The sequence below is a fragment of the Peromyscus maniculatus genome, chromosome 1 (assembly GCF_049852395.1).
Source record: "Peromyscus maniculatus bairdii isolate BWxNUB_F1_BW_parent chromosome 1, HU_Pman_BW_mat_3.1, whole genome shotgun sequence".
NCBI classification, from domain to species: Eukaryota; Metazoa; Chordata; class Mammalia; order Rodentia; family Cricetidae; genus Peromyscus; species Peromyscus maniculatus.
In genome coordinates this window covers 53,201,493-53,218,640 of record NC_134852.1, presented here as the reverse complement: position 1 = coordinate 53,218,640, position 17,148 = coordinate 53,201,493, and the positions used below count along the sequence as shown (strand labels likewise).

Genomic DNA, 17,148 nt, shown 5'->3' with positions numbered 1-17,148 from the left:
AACCCTGTCTCAAACAAACATAAAAGTATAAGGTTCAAGCCGTTTTGACTTTGCTCACTCCCTCTCTTTTGCGCTTGTAGTTCAGGATGCGAGCCCTCCTCTGCTGCTCCAGCTGCCATGTCTGCCACCCGCTGCCATGCTCTACCAACATGGCCTATAACATGCTGGGACCACAAACCAAATCAACTCTCTCTGCTACAAGTTGCCTTGACTATGGTGCTTTATCACAGTGACAGAAAAGTGATGGTATAGAGGGCTTCTCACCTCCTCCAGATCTGGCGTGGCCTAGATAGAACACCATGAATACCTCTGATCTTCTTGCCATCAGTCTGAAGCTGAGGCTGTTGCTGAGGGGACTGGAGATGACAAGGGCAATGCTGGGCCACAGGGGATGAGTGTTCCCTGAGCCCACCCTGCCTGGGCTGCCTTTGTGGTACAGAACATATTTCTATGGGTTCTGAGCCCACTTTTTGAGGGAGTGCTGAGCGTCTGTGACCAGTGCAGTGCTCTGTGCCTCCCAGGCCTCTGACTGGTTCATTCGGTTTCCCACGAGGTCAGTGTCAAATCCTGAGCACCGAAGGGAAAGGTCAGGAGAAGCTGGGATGAGCCAGGGAGGGTGGAGAGCACCAATGGCCAAGCCATGGGCTGCTGCCCTGTGTCTGCTCTGCGTGGCCTCCTCCTGGACTTCACCACACTTCCCAGACTCCCTTGCAGTTCTGGCCAGTGAAGTAACAGTTAAAGTATGTAAGAAATCTCCTGGGGGGATGGCACGATCAAGGCCAGCCTAGGCAACTTAATGAGACTAATTCTCAAGATGTAAAGTAACAAGGCGGCCGGGGATGTAGCTCAGCAGCAGGGGGCTTGCCTACCATGTGTGAGACCTTGACTTTAGTCCCTAGTACGGAAAACCACAAACGCAAACTGGGCTGGTGAGACGGCTCAGGGGGTCAAGGCAGCGGCCTCCAAGCCTGACGACTGGAGTGGGATCAACTCACTTTCAGTTGCCCCCTGATTTCCACACTTGCGCTTGGAATGCATGCAGCCACAAATATACACATGCACGCAGACTAGCTAAAAATGCAACAGAAAAGCAAAACAAAAAACAATCCAAATCCAAAATGAAGAGCAGAGACTCCAACAACGTGGGAGAAAGCACGCTGTGTCATACAGCCAAGCCTAACCTGACAGGTGTCTCTCTCAGCTAATGCCATTCAGGACAGGCTGTGCTGTCTCCAGTCACCTCATAGCTGCTTGTTTGTCTGTTTATTTTTGTTTGTTTGCTTTTTTTTTTTGAGACAGGGTTTTTCTGTGTAGCTCTGGCTGTCCTGGAACTCACTCTGTAGCCCAGGCTGGCCTTGAACTCACGGAGATCCGCCTGCCTCTGCCTCCCGAGTGCTGGAATTAAAGGCGTGCGCCACCACCGCCTGGCAGGTATTTCATTCTGAGACAAGTTCTCACATATCTCAGACTAGCCTCAAATTCACTATGTAGCCAAGGATGACCCTGAACCTCTGATCTTCCTGCCTCCACCTCTGGAGCTGGAGGATTACAGGCAGGCAGCACCACCCCAGCTGTGTTCTCCAGCGCTTACACAGCTGGCCACCAAGTGAGCCCCCCCTGGTCTAAGTGTGTGTAGGTGCGTCGTGTAGGCCAGATGTTACTCTTCTGCCAGTCTTCAAGAGCCAGCCACCTTAGTTTTTGAGACAAGGTCTCTCTCTGGACCCCGGGGTCAACCAATTAGGCTAGACAGTCAGTAAGGGGTTCACCTCTCTCTGCCTCTCCAGTACCGGGATCATAAACATATAAACATATTCACTTGTGTATGTGTTTATGTGCACATGCAAGTACATGTGTAGCACATGTTGGGTGGCCTCCTCTGTGATTCTTTTACCTTACTTGGGTTTTTAGTTTTGTTTTGTTTTAAATTATCTGCACCTCAAGCTCATCAATTAGCTGGGCTGGCCAGCTTTTGAGATCTGAGTCCGCCTGCCTCTGCCTCCCCGGCACTGAGGCCATAGGTGTGTGCAGCCAGGGCTGCAGTACCCATGAGTGCTAGGCACTGACCTGGGTCCCTGGCTTCTGCAGCAGGGTGTCACGGACTGAACCGTCTCCCCAGCCGCTGCCATTGCCTTTCTGAACTGGGTTCTCCTCACCTCCATTTTCTGCTGTCTGACCTGTGCTGACCATTTTCTCAGAGGCTGGGATGTCCCAACTGGGACCATTTTTATCATCTGCAAATTTTGGTCAGCTCCACTGAAATGAAGACAGTCTTTATCCTGCCATGTATGCAGAGTTCTGGGCAAACACCGCTGGAAGAAGATGGCTGTCTTCCATCTCATCTAAGATGTGGTAATTACTCTATTTTTTTGGAAAATAAAAACCACTTTCCAGATGAAGGGTTTGGGGTTCTGATGAAGGGCTGAGTAGCTGCAGTTCTGGAGCTATAAGGCAGAAGCTGGGTGCATTCTGAGTAGGTTAGGGGAAGGCGTCAAAGGGTCATCAGGGCCAAGCTACTAGGAGGCTGGCTTGAGTCTTCCGCTTACCACTACAGAGGAAAGAACCAGGGCAGAGATGAAGGTAGACAGGCGTGGCACCCAAGTGGAAAGCGTGGCCCAAGACCCTCTCTCCTGCCTTCACTGATGGGACAGTGGATGAGTGATTACAGGGCAGGGGACAGAGAGGATGATGGGTGATACAGCGCCATCACCTTCTCTGTTGGTGGAGCCAAGAGGCTGCAGTGGTGACTCCCTCTGTCACATGACTTACATAAGTACTGATGTAAGTGCTAGATGTCAATGTGACTTTGCCAGAAGCTGACTGAGGGGTTCGAGAGACCTAGTTCCATCACTCTAGTTTTATTTTGAGAGTGGGTCTCATTATGTAGTCTAAGCTGGCCTTGAACTCCTGATCCTCTTGTATCAGCTTGCAGACTGCTGTGATTATAGGTGTGTACCACTGTGCCTGGTAAATTCTTTCATTCTTTAAATAAATAATAAATATTGATGTATCTATATTTATTATTTACTATTTCTTAAATTAATATTTATTTATTTAACTTTATGTGTATGAATGTTTTGCCTACATGCATATATATATATATACACTATATATGCCTAGTACCTGTGGAAGTCAGAAGGCGGTATTGGATCCTATGGAACAGGAGTTACAGAATGCTGTGGCCACCATGCAGGAGGCTAGGAGCCAACCCAGGTCCTCTGCAAAAGGAGAAAGCCATCTCTCCAGCCCCGAAAGATTTATTATTTACTTTTAATTTATGTGTACAAGTGTTTTGCCTGTATATATGTATGTGACCCACTTGAGTTCAGTGCCCACGGAGGCCAGAAGAGGGTACTGGATGCCCTGGAGCCGGAGTTACAGATGGCCGTGTACCACTATGTGCATGCAGGGACTGAACCCTGGTCTCTACAAGAGCAGCCGGTCTCTTAACCACTTCTCTGCCCCACCCTGAATCTGTTCATTTGTTCTTTTTTCCTTTCTCTTCTTCCTTCTACTTTTTTAAAAAATAAAAGACCGGGTCTTGGTATGTAGCTCTGACTGGCCTGGAACTTGCTATATCAAGTTCTTCCTTTTTATTCTATTTATTTATTTATTTATTTTTATTTTTTTTTGATTTTTCAAGACAGGGTTTCTCTGTGTAACAGCCCCAGCTATCCTGGAACTCGCTCCAGGCTGGCCTTGAACTCACAGAGATCCGCCTGCCTCTGCCTCCCAAGTGCTGGGATTAAAGGCACCACCACCACAGCCTGGCCAAGTTCTTCCATTTTTAAAACAAAAAGTGTTTCTCAGGGTTGGGATGTGCTTCAGATGGCAGCGCTTGCTAGCATACACAAAGCCTTGGGCTCGATCCCAGCACCACGTAAGCCTGCGTGGCATCACACACCTGTAATCCCAGCACTCAGGCTGAGGCGAGAACTCGGGCTCAGCATTGTCCTTGGCTATATGATGGGTGTGAAGCTAGCTTGGGTTACCTGAGGGGGCGGGGAAATGGGTAGGAATGAGGATACAAGCAAGCTGAGCACTAGTATTCACCTCTGCCACTCCATACCACTGCAGACACGCCTTCTTCACCAGGAATGACTATATCTCCGCACTAAGCCAAAGGAACCCTTCTTCCCTGAAGCAGCTGCCTGTGGGCTACTCGTTCATAGCAACAACAAAAGTAACCCATGTGCTATGATAGTTAACTCTGGTGGCTTAGGGTCTGAGAATGCTGGGAACACCTGACCAAGCTCAAAGTCAGCTACAGGCGGAGATTGGGGCTAGGCACCCCTGGAGCCCCGAAAAGAGAGCTGTGGACTAGGAAGAGCTAGAACCACAAGGAGACCGTCTATCTAGAGAAGCTAATGCACAACCCCCAGCCATGTGTGTGACTGTGCGCAGATCTCCAGGGGACCACGCATGTGGCGATGATCTGGAAGAGAAGTTCAGAATTCTTGGGGCAGGAGATGGACCAGGGCCAGCCCCAGCCAGCTCAGGCCTGATTCCTATCCAGACTGCTTCCTGTTGGCCAAGGAGATCATTTTGCTGAGCCCCACCTCTGCTTCTGTGGAATGGGGACAAGCAATCTACCTCCTGAGATCCCGTAAGACGGATGAGCGCTACCAGAGAACTCAGAAAAAGATGCATGCAAATGTATCCACTTTGTTCCTCTCATTCATTTTTGCTTTAAGTAGCAAAAGCAATGTAGGAGAAAGGCTGCTTTCCAATAAATTGTTGGAGCAATCAGACATTCTTGGCAAAAATGGAAACTTGACCGAAACCTCTCACCTAAACAGAAGCCAAAATAATCATGGATACTGGGTGTGGCGACACCTGCACAGGTTTGTATTTTGAGGATGAGGCAGGAGGATCTCAATGTCAAGCCCTGTCTGGGATACAGCTGGGCAACTTAATGAAACTGAGTCAAAAGAAGGAAGGAAGGAGGAAGAAAAAAAGAGAAAGGCCTTCAGATGCAGCTCAGTGGTAGAGCCCCTGCCTAGAATCCCCCAGTGAGGGGCTGGGGTGTGGCTCAGTGGCAGAGCCCCTACCTAGAATCCCCCAGTGAGGGGCTGGGGTGTGGCTCAGTGGTAGAGCCCCTGCCTAGAATCCCCCAGTGAGGGGCTGGGGTGTGGCTCAGTGGCAGAGCACTTGTGTAGCACTAGAGAGGTCTTGGCTCAATCTCCACCATGAAGAGGAGTGGGGTAGGGGAATCAAGGACTTAAAATGCCCAACAGTAAAATATCTGATTTATATTAGGAAAAAGATGACAGTTTATACATTAAAAAAAAATTTTTTTTTTTTAAGGAAAGATCCTATAAAGAAGATGAAAAGAAAAGCTCAAGGCTGATCATACAAAGAGCTCTCCAACACTGCAAAGCACCGAGTGAGCTAGAAACTGGGCAAAGGCTCCCAGACATCTCACTGGAGAGGATACAGAGCTGGCAGATCAGCACACAAGATGCTCAGCACTGTTGGCCCTCAGAGCGATGCAAATTAAAACGACAATGAGACAGCAAGATGCGCCCATCAGAGTGGCTGAAATGAGAAATGGTGACGATGCCACGTGGCACGAGACCATGGAGAAACTGGATCACGCACATGCTGCCGGCGGGCATGTAAAACGGACTTACCACATGGTAAGCGACTGCACTGGGCACTGAGCCCAGGCAAATGGAAACTGATTTCCACGCAGCAATGCATGTTTGAACATACATGTTCCATGTTCACAGCCTGAATATTTATAATGGCCCAAACCCAGAAACTCACCAACTATCTTTGTCAGGGTGGATAAGTTAAACTGAGTTATCAATGAGCTGCACCTTCTTTAAAAAAACAAAACAAAAATAAGCTTGAATTTTGTTTTATTTTATGAGTGTTGCCTGCATGTATATATTTGTATCACATATGTGCCCGGTGCCTGTGGAGGTCAGAAGAGGGTTTGGCTCTGCTGGAACTGGAGTTACAGACAACTGTGAGCTGTCATGTGGGTGCAGGGAACCTAGCCTGGGTCCTCTTAAGAGTAGTCCGTGCTCTTAACTGCTGAGCCATCGTCCAGCTCCCTCACTTTTTATTTTTGGGACATGGTCTCATTAAGTTGCATGGGCTGGCCTTGAAGTCACTCTGTATTCCAGATTTGTCGTGAACTTTTGACCCCCCCCGCCCCCCGTTTTTAGAATGTGGGGTGGCTGGGACTGCAGGCCGGTGACAGCAGGCTCAGCCCTATCACATCTGTCAGCAGCCAGCTGCTGACATTTGCGGTCTTGGTCCTTGCTGAGGCCCAGGTGCCGTCCCAGCATGCTGCACATTCCAGCGTTTTCTTTGCCTCTCCTTCACCTGCCGTTCTGCTCGTTCATGCTCTGTCCTCTCCGGCAGACTCCCACCACTGTCCCCTGCTTTACTCAAATGCTGCCCTCCCTGACATGGACCTCCTGGGTAGTGCTCCTCCTCCTCCTCTAATGCACTCCTCAGCCATGTGGTTTGTGGAACCCTCTTTCTAGCACAAGCCAAAGAGGACAGCAAGACCCCCGGAACTGAGTAGACCAAACGTTCCTCCTAGCACTTGACACGCTGAAAGCTCTTGGGGTCTGGTGCTGAGCAGTGGCCTCTCCAAGATAAACAGTGGGTTCCCCCCCCTCCCCCCGCCCCGACTTTCTAACAGAGGCTAGCATCCACTAAGGTGCAGAGTGGGGCTCTCAGAGCACTGTCTACTGCCGGCCTCCCAGGACAGGAACTCAGGGAAAGCCCAGGCCTGTGCGGACCAGCCCTCCTTAGGTGAGAACCTCAGTTTGGTGAACTGGTCCCTGGGCGGGGGGCAAGTGGTTTGGCCTCAGATAAACCACCTGCTCTTTCCTGTCATCACCAGAGACCAAGAACTCACCCTGTGTCAGCCCCAGCACTCAGGGGAGACATGGAACAGGCTGGCAAGCTCCCAGGTCTTGAAGCAAACTCATACTTTTTTCTCGTGCATATGGATATGTGCCATGTTCCCAAGGCTGGCCTCTGTCTGTCTGTGTGCCATGTTCCCGAGGCTGGCCTCTCTCTGTCTGTGTGCCATGTTCCCGAGGCTGGCCTCTGTCTGTCTGTGTGCCATGTTCCCGAGGCTGGCCTCTGTCTGTCTGTGTGCCATGTTCCCGAGGCTGGCCTCTCTCTGTCTGTGTGCCATGTTCCCGAGGCTGGCCTCTGTCTGTCATGTGTGCCATGTTCCCGAGGCTGGCCTCTGTCTGTCTGTGTGCCATGTTCCCGAGGCTGGCCTCTGTCTGTCATGTGTGCCATGTTCCCGAGGCTGGGTTCTGTCTGTCATGTGTGCCATGTTCCCGAGGCTGGGTCTGTCTGTCATGTGTGCCATGTTCCCGAGGCTGGGTTCTGTCTGTCATGTGTGCCATGTTCCCGAGGCTGGGTTCTGTCTGTCATGTGTGCCATGTTCCCGAGGCTGGCCTCTGTCTGTCATGTGTGCCATGTTCCCGAGGCTGGCCTCTGTCTGTCTGTGTGCCATGTTCCCGAGGCTGGCCTCTGTCTGTGTGCCATGCCCAAGGCTGGCCTCTGTCATGTGTGCATGTTCCTGAGGCTGGCCTCTGTCTGTGTGCCATGTTCCTGAGGCTGGCCTCTGTCTGTCTGTGTGCCATGTTCCCGAGGCTGGCCTCTGTCTGTCATGTGTGCCATGTTCCTGAGGCTGGGTTCTGTCTGTCATGTGTGCCATGTTCCCGAGGCTGGCTTCTGTCTGTCTGTGTGCCATGTTCCCGAGGCTGGCCTCTGTCTGTCATGTGTGCCATGTTCCCGAGGCTGGCCTCTGTCTGTCTGTGTGCCATGTTCCCGAGGCTGGCCTCTGTCTGTCATGTGTGCCATGTTCCCAAGGCTGGCCTCTGTCATGTGTGCCATGTTCCCGAGGCTGGCCTCTGTCTGTCATGTGTGCCATGTTCCCGAGGCTGGCCTCTGTCTGTCTGTGTGCCATGCCCGAGGCTGGCCTCTGTCTGTGTCCTCTTCCTCCCTTCTTGTCCCTTTCTCTTTTCTATCCATCTTCACTGGGCTAAGAGAATGGCGGTTGCTCGTGGCCACAGTCAGGGACCACTGAGGAGCTGAGGGGCAGAGCTGGTCTCTTCCTTCCTTGGGGCAGGCTTCCAGGGGGAGCACAGACGCTCAGGTTAGGAGGCTGGTCTCTTGTGAAGGGTTTCCTGTTGTAGACTATTCGATTGGTCTAATAAAAAGCTGAACAGCCAATAGCTAGGCAGAGAAAGGCTAGGCTGGGCTGGCAAGCAGAGAGAATAAATGGGAGGAGAAAGAGAGAGAGAGAAAAGAAGAATGAGAGGAGGAGGAGGAGACAAGGCAGACGCCAGCCACAGAGAAGCAGTGACAGTAAGATACACAGAAGGAAGAAAGGTCAACAGCCCCGAGGCAGAAGGTAGACAAAGAGAAACAGGTTAATTTAAGTTAAACAAGTTAGCCAGAAAGGAGCCTGAGCTAGGCCGAGCATTCAAAACTATTAAGTTTCCATGTCACGATTTTGGGAGCTGGTTGGTGGCCTAAAAGAAAACGCCTGATAGAGTTTCCAGTGAGAAAAAGGCTGGGAATCATGAACAGACTACCTAGAAACCTGAAGTGGAGGTGGCCAGCAGGGCTGGTGTGTAGCATTCAAGGGATTGCAGTATTCTAGGGCCTTGGCCAGTCTTAGTGAGGGACAGAGGATGTGTCCTGAGGGCTCTGAGAATTCTGGGAGGGTCAAGCCTCCCAGAGGAGGCATGGGCAACCGAGTCTGGGAGGCTGAACAGACTGACCACAGCAGTGGGACAGAGGTCGGAGGCATTCAGAACGGATGAGGCTCACAGCTCCACCTGGAGGACAGGGGGAGTCACTGACACACTGGGAGGACCTGGGATACCAGAGCTGAGATAGCCAGAACAAGCCTGAATCAGATCTCACGGGGCCTTGAATGCCAAACCGCCAGTCTGGGTTTGTTCTAAAGGCACTGGAGAGCCGTGCAGACTTTGGGAATATCACATATGCTGTCAGGTTGGATTTGGCTTTAAGGGGGAGAGGAAGTTGGAAAGACCATGTAAGCTGGACAATACTGATGGCCTAGTTTTGGTGGGTGAGAACTACAGAGAGATGAATGGGATGCTGGATGGTTTTGCTTAAAAAAAAAAAAAAAAAGTGATACAGGTGTCCAGAAAATGGAGACCTAAATTCTCCTGCTAAGAGAGCCAATGACAAGCCCTGCCCGATCAGCTTAGCTCTGATTTTTTTTTTTTTGTTCTGTGTCTTTGTTCTAAATTTTAATTTGACATTGCTGACACCCTGGTGGGCATTTGCTGACCTCCAGGGGTCCATAAACCCCAGAACATGGCAAATAGATGGTGAGGTGCCTTTCCTGGGAATAAAACGCCGAAGCAGCATTCACCAGATGACATCATTTCAAAAGCAAGGGAACTCTGACCTTTCTGGAGAAGGCTTGTATCTTGCGTAGGTGGCAGAGCCTGGGGTGGAGAAACTCCCAGAAGGCTGTCGGTAGGGAGGAACTCTGTCGGCCCCTGCTGGTGATGCCGTGAAAGGTGTTTCTGGGAAGCTGACGGGTCTGCAAAGACACAGGAGGCAGGCAGGGTAAGGAGGCATCTCCGAGGAGGCAGACAACAGACTTCGCCCTCATATCCAGTCAAGTTCCACCCGCTAGCCGCCCCTTGGATCTTCATGGGAGGTGGAGGGAAGGCAGGAAGGCCCTCTTCTTTCCTCTGTGCCCACGCTCAGCCTCTGCAGCTAGGACAGGGACCGCTGGGACAATTCCCTGCCCTCTCCTGGGACAAGAGGTTCCTCTGTCCTTCATTTTAGGGAAATACATTTTTAAAAAATGTACAGATTTCTTTTGTATATGAGTATTTTGCCTGCATGTATGTATGTATGTATGTATGTATCACACACACACACACACACACACACACACACCCCACACTGGTACCAGATGTGCCTGCAGAGGGCATCAGATCTCCTGGAACTGGAGTTAGAAAGGTTGTGAGCCACCACGTGGGTGCTGGGAACTGAGCCCAGGTCCTCTGCAAGAACAAGTGCTTTTAATTGCTGACCCATCTCTCCAACCCTTTTTATGATAATCTTACAGAATTTACAGGGTCTCACTATGTAGTCCTGGCTGCGGGGAATCCACTACCTAGACCAGACTGGCATCAAACTTACAGAGATCCACCTGCCTCTGCCTCCCAAGTGTTGGGATTAAAAGTGTGCACCACCTGCCTGACTCTATGTTTTTATATTTATTTTTTGAAGGATGTGGAGGGATGGAGGGCCACACACCCAGCATGCTTTATCTCTTAATATATGATGCATTCAAGGGAGTATCTCGGCTGGCCCTGGTGGTACAAGCCTGTAATCCAAGATACTCGGAAGTCCGGAGCAGGAGGCTTTTCAGTTCAAGGCTAGCCTACAGAAGGCAGAGAACAAGCTAAGGCTGCAGTTGTGGGGCACTTGCCTAGGTGCCAAAGGATCTAGGCTCAGTCCTCAGTATCACTGAGTAAAACAAAATGGTATAAATTAAACACCAATATCAAAGTCCTTGAGGTGACTACCAGCCCAAGGACTCGGTAACAGCTAGGGCAGCCCCTGTATGGGCTTCTCCCTTGGCCCGCTTCCCTGAGAGGCCCGTCCTACAGGTTTTCTTATTGGCCTTTGGAAAAAACCTTTTCCAACCTGAACCAGGGCCTGTGGGCCTGTCCCTCAGTAGGGAGGGAAGAATAAATGACGGGAAGAGCAGAGGGGTAAGAAGGGAAACTGGCCGGGTGTGGTGGCGCACACCTTTAATCCCAGCACTCGGGAGGCAGAGGCAGGCAGATCTCCTAATTCACGGCCAGCCTGGTCTACAGAGCGAGTTCCAGGACAGCCAGGGCTGCACATACAAAAGAAACAACAAAAAAGAAGGGAAATGACTGGGGGGTGGGGTGGGGAGGAACAAGGGTGGGAGAGAGAGAAGGGTGAGGGGTCTTGTACCTCTTGCTGTGCAGTGGCTGGGACTCCCGGAAGGGGACCATCGGCGTCTGCTTTGGGAGCCGGCTGAGGGACTGGGCGTGGCCGGGCGTGGCCGGGGTGCTCCACTTGGTGGCCGGCAGAGAGTTGTGGGAGGCAGGTCCGCTCCACTGCCAGGAAGCGTTGCTGCGGTAGGGGGGCCGGCCCCCAGAGGCGGTGGTCTCCGACTCCGTCCTGGGCTCCGAAGTGTTCATATCGTAGGTCTCTGGCCACCCCCTAGAAAAACAAATGCATTACTACTAAGGTCTGGGCCCACTAGCATGCTGGCCTTCTGCTTGAGAGGGACCAGCAGGCCAACTCCAGCCCATGCTGGCTCATTTTAAAGGTGGGGTGGCATCCTTCCAATTAGGGCCTGAAGCTTACCAGGGCCCAACACAGGGCTACAAAGGCTAGACCCCAGTCTCTCTTCCTTCCTCTCAGTCTTGGCTTCTCCTGGTCCCTTCCCCTTTTCTCTGGCCCAGGCCTCTAGTCAGCCAGTGTCAACGAACCAGCCCCTCCCAACCCCCAAGCAGTACTTGGGCCGGAAAAGCCGATGTCCTCAAAATCAAAGGACAGTCTCTGCCTTGTTCCCAAGAATCTCAAATGCTGCTAGAAGAGGAGCAGGTGACCTACTTTGCAAGGTGGTTAAAAAAAAAAAAAAAAAAGCCTATGAAACCCAGAACCCTGGAAATAGATGCAGCGCGGCCTGTGTCTGGCAGGCACATGCACCACAGTGCAGCGGTCCTGCCTGGGGCTTGAGGATCCACGCTGGGCTGGCACCTCTGCTACTGCTGCCACGCAGCTCGCCACAGCACGCGAGGGATCCCGAGCTTACAGCAGGCTGAGCTCAGGAAAAAATCCACCCCTCAGATCACAAGAGCTAAGCTCTGAGAGGCAGGCCCAGAGCATCTCATCCTCTGCAGACACTCAGGCATGGCTGCTACAGAGCCGTGTCAGGGGACCTGAGGATATGCTCCTGTCCAGGGTCCTACTCAGGGTGCCTCTCTGTGGCAGTATGGTAGAGCTGATGCTCAGCAGGTCCTTATGGCTGTTTTGGGGATCAGGAGCCCCCAGGCACCAGGTAGGGAACAGAGACACAACTGTCCAACAGCTAGCGGACAGGCCAGGCTGGCAGAGGGTGAGGAAGGCCACATATCCTGAGAACTGCTGTGTGCTCTGAGCCAGGCCGATCCCACTTCTGGACGCTAGGCATGAGCATGTGACCCGTACCCAACCAATCAGAAACACCTCTCACCTCACAGCGACTAGTGTAGGATTATCACAGGCTCTGAGCCGCTCCTGGTGGAGCAAAGAGAGCAACCTGGGAGGCCACTTCTGGAATATCTGGAGTAGGGGTGGGGGAGTGTAAAGATCTATTTCTGCAGGTGTTGCTATGCTAGGGAGACCTAGTCCAGAGCTGTCACCTGTCATGACAGCTGACTGAGAATCACAGCAACTAAGCTGAAGACCTTGAATTTCGGATCCTCTGGCCTCCACCTCCTGAGTGCTGCGATTACAGATGTGTGCCGCCACATCTGATTATGCAGTGCTGAGGGATTGAACCCAGGGTCTTCTATGTTAGGTAAGCACTCTGACTCTGCCAGGGAAGCCATATCCCCAGCTCCAGCATATTACCTTTTATAGCTGAGAAATTCAGTAACCACACAATAGCTAGCAATAGCTAGAAACTGAGCCAGAGTGGCGGCACGTGTCTTTAAACAGCACTAGGAGACAGAGGCAGGTAGATCTCTGAGTTCAAGGCCAGCCAGGCTACGCAGTGAGATTTTGTCTTCGCCATGCCTCTATCTTCCCTCCGGCTTACACGTCCTCTGCCCCCTCTCTCACGTTCCCTGAGCCTGGAAAGGTTGATGTAAATACCCCGTGGATGCCTGAGCTTTCAATAGTCACGTATCCTCTGGACTTTGACGCCTCTCTGCGGTTACCCTTGACCACTGCAAAACACAGCTTCTGTGACCAGAGCTGACAGCACCATGACCTACAGGCGTAAGAGGTTCTTTAGAAGACATTCTGACAGGTACATCACGTTTATTTAGCAAACAGCTGCAGGAGTGTCCCTACTGGGGCCTATGGCCTTCCAAGCCAGGTTTATAGTATAAGATGAGGACTGCATCCTGTGGAGCAGGCCTCTAATCCAATCAAAGCAACTGACTGCCCCATCCCCACCCCCTTCTGAGACTGGGTCTTCATAGTCTAGGCTAGCCTCAAATTCAGTCCTCCTTTCACAACCTCCTGAGTGCTGAAGTCACAGTCATGTATCATTCCCCCCAACACTTTTTTTTTCTTTTTTCTTTTGGTGTGTTTGTAGAGGAATCTCACTCTTTAGCCTTGGCTGGCTTGGAACTCACTCTGTAGACCAGACTGGCCACAAACTCACAGAGATCAGCCTGCCTCTGCCTCCTGAGTGCTGGTGGCAGCCCTGATGGAGCTTTTCAGATATGCAGGCACGGAGTCTAGGCTGTCTGTGTTTGGGGACTTGGCATCTGTGAGATCCACACCTTTGAGGTGCATTAAACTAACTGCAGACTGAAACTGGTGGGATCAGGGAGGGGCATTGGTAACGAACAGGCAGGGAGGCTGCTCTTGTTCTTGTTCCCTAAATAACACAGTAGAGGGCTGGAAGGGTGGTTTGGTGGCCAGGGCACTTGCTGTTTAATCATGAAGACCAGAGTTTGGATCCCAGCGTGAGGTCAGGTGGTTCACAAACTCCTGACACCCTCTTCTGGCCTTCAAGGGCACCTGCACACACACACAGCCTACAGCAGCAGCCTTGGCCGGCCAGAAGCAGAGCTTTTGTCATGAGTAGGCCTTCTGGTTAGGCTGGTTTGTTTTTTGTTTTTTGTTTTTTGTTTTTCTCACGTAGTTAAGGTGGTCTGTGAACTTCATACAGCACAGTGGAGCCCGGCCTTGACCCCCCCCCCCCCCACCTCTGCAGTCTAGACTCCGGGCACACACTACCACCGCACACACCTTGTCTATCCACGTCATGACCTGTCTCTCCCTGTAGAACACCAACTCCACAGCTCTCTGCCTAGCACTGACAGTGGGGCTTGCGGATCGTAGGACAGAAATGTCCCAGTGTGTCCTGGGACGGCTGCTTCCACACTTTGTGCACCCTCTAGAAAAATGTGACTACTAAAGGAGCCCGGGATGCTATGGAGGTGCACACGCAGGGCTTACACTGAGAACCAGTTCCCGCGAGGATTTCATTTACTCCACGGCCCCTGTCATTAGCACTACCGAAACAGGGCTTACCACACTGGTTTTCAACCTGTGGGTCAAATGACCCTTTCACAGGGGTCCTATATCAGATATCCTGCAAATCAGATATTTACATTACTATTCATAACATAGCAAAACTGCAGTTACAAAGTAGCAATGAGAATAATTGTATGGTTGGGGGTCACCACAACATGAGGAACTGTATTAAAGGGTCGCAGCATTAGGAAGGCGTATCAAGTTCCTTCCCCGAGGTCTTGGGCGAGTATGGCAGGGAAACCTCGCAGCTATCTGGAAGCTGCCCATCTTGGCCCCCACCTGCCTCTCAGGGCAATGCCCTTACCGTCGGGGAGTGCCGTCTTCAAAAGGCGGGATGATGACCACCTTCACGGTGACGGAGGTACGCAGCAGGTCAATCATCTGGTCATGGCTCAGTGTCACCACAGCCACCTTGCAGATCTCTACCAGTCGGCTGCCTTGCCGGAGGCCAGCCTGCCAGGCAAACCCATAGTCCTCCACTTCAGCCACTGTCCCATCGTACTTCACATGGAAGCCCAGCTGCCCCAGCCCATTCCGCCGCAGGGTCATATCCACGGTTTCCCAGCCGTTGGTCATCACCTGTGGGCAGTGGGTGGGATGAGTCTCAGTTGTCTGGGTCAGAGGCTCTTGAAGACCCTTGTGAGATTAGCCCCCTCTGAGATGGACTGGAATTCCCACTTGCCTTCCAGATGCTACCAGGATCCCAGATGGGTGAACATCACCAGATCCCAGTTTCTCCTGGTTTCTGGGTATAAAATGTCATGTGCCACTCTGTGGTTGTTATCTCAGAGGACAGGAGTCAGGGACTGTATTCTCCAAATATTCCTGCCTCCCTCCTTCCTTATGCCTGCAGGGACTGCACTTCTCAGACACTGTAGCCAGGCGTGTGAGTTGTGAGCCAGCAGGCATGTCCTTTTGGTTAGGGTATGTATGCTGTGGCACTGGAGATGGAATCTAGGGTTACGTGCATGTTAGGCCAAATGTCTTATCACTGAGTCACACCCCAGCCCCGCTCACTGGTGAGTTCTAGGCAAATGGTCTTACCAATGAATGACATCCTCAGCTCTGTGTGTGTGTGTGTGTGTGTGTGTGTGTGTGTGTGTGTGTGTGTGTGTGTGTGTGTGTGTGTGTGTCTGTGTGTGTGTGTGTGTGTCTGTGTGTGTGTGTGTGTGTGTGTCTGTGTGTGTGTGTGTGTGTGTGTGTGTGTCCGTCCGGGCATAGGCCGGGTCTTTCTCTGAGCCTGGAGCTTGCTGTTTTTAGCAGGATAGTGGCCAGAGAAGCCCACCGACGCGCCCGCCTCACCTCCAGGGTTGGAGTTATCGGTACCCACGGCCAAGCCTGGCTTCTTATGCTGGATGCTGGGGATGAAACCACAGGTCTTCACACTTTTACAAGCGCCCTAGCCTGCTGAGCCATTTCCCCAGCGCCCCCAGCACTCTGTTACTTTTAATTTTGAAGCAGGGTCTCTCACTCAATTGCCCAGGCTGGCCTTGAACTCTTGTTCTTCCTGCCTCATCCTCCCTCACAGCTGCAATTATAGCCTGGGTAAATATTTAATAGTCAGTGTGAGACTGTGTGGGCCTTTGGATTCTGCCATCGAGACCAGTGATATTCTAGATCTGAGAGGCCGTCTGGACGGTTGGAGGTCCCAGGGCTAGAATACGGTGAGCAGAGCCCTTTGGTCAACTCAGGATGGACATGTAAGAAATAAACCCTTGCTGTCTGAACCGCTAACGTGTCCCGACCTGCATACTGATGATCCTCACTGAAGGGGGAAAGTGGTAGGCTACAGTCCTGTGTCCTTTACTAGCTTGGGGTCTTATGCCACATGGTGATAGGATTTTCGGAGGCACAAACCTCTTCTAACATGGAGTAGACCAGGTCACACAGGGGCTCACGTCTCATTTCTTTAGCTTTACTTGTGTGTGATGCCTCAATGTTTATGTATGAATGTAAGACCTTAGTACACACTGACTGGAACCCTCCAGGACCTCAGTCTGCCATCAGTGAATCTTCTTGGAATGCCAAAAGATCACCTCTGCTACACTACCAACCTGCCAGGCAAGACGTGGCCCTGGTGCAATAGCGGCATGACCTGTTGGTACAGAGGTAACCACCGTCTATCGCCTTCCTTTCTCTCGAATGTATCTGTATAGACCTCAGGGGAGGACAGCAAGTGTGCACTAGCCTTTCCACGTTACTCCTGTGAGACAGGGTCGCTTTCTGAACTAGATTTGCTAATAGCAGCCAGCAAGCCCCAACAGTTTCCCTGTGTCTGCCCTCCACATGGGTGGGGTTACAGGTGTGTGCATGGCCACACACGGCTTTTTAAGTGGGTGCTAGGCGTTGGGACTCAGGTCCCAGGAGGAGTGTTCTCACTCACTGAGCCATCCTCCCTGGCCACACCAACCACTTTCTGATTGGACCTGACGACCACCCCCCAGGAAGGAAGGATCAAAAGCCTGTGGCTTAGGAGGTCCTAAGCCCTGGTGGGGAAGCTGTTTTGCTAAATGGAACACGGTTTTGCACATAGATTAGTACTGCCACCAGCTTTGGTCAGAGATGCTTCTTTCTGCAGGGTGTGGCAGTTAACTGCAGGCCCGTAACTTGTCAACGAGGCTGAGAAACATTTGCTGAATGTTTGGCCTCAAATGGGACATCTACTATCACCCTTCTCAAGGCTCGGGGAGCATCACAGAAGAGGGAAAACGCAAGAACCAGAGGAAAGCGTTGAGGTGTTAAGGGTGATGTTTTTGGGCATGGCATGGTCACTGCACTCTTGAGCTCACGACACTGTCAGAGAGGGCGGGGCTCGTGAGTCTCTAGGTAACTAATGGTGGCTAGGGAAGCCAGAGACATCTTAGCTAGTGCGCT

At 51.7% G+C, this 17,148-nt stretch overlaps 1 protein-coding gene across 2 annotated transcripts in view; it reads right to left on the bottom strand.

Annotated features, from left to right (window-relative positions):
• The window catches only part of Sipa1l3 (signal induced proliferation associated 1 like 3), a 101,698-nt gene that overhangs the window by 43,707 nt on the left and 40,843 nt on the right, over nucleotides 1-17,148 (bottom strand). For both annotated transcript variants that reach the window (XM_006982004.4, XM_076577974.1), the window contains exons 9-11: nucleotides 14,579-14,853; nucleotides 10,984-11,235; nucleotides 9,428-9,565 (exon numbers count right to left, since the gene is read on the bottom strand). In XM_006982004.4, the coding sequence (XP_006982066.1) occupies nucleotides 9,428-9,565; nucleotides 10,984-11,235; nucleotides 14,579-14,853 (665 nt within the window). The remainder of the gene's footprint in view (nucleotides 1-9,427; nucleotides 9,566-10,983; nucleotides 11,236-14,578; nucleotides 14,854-17,148) is intronic.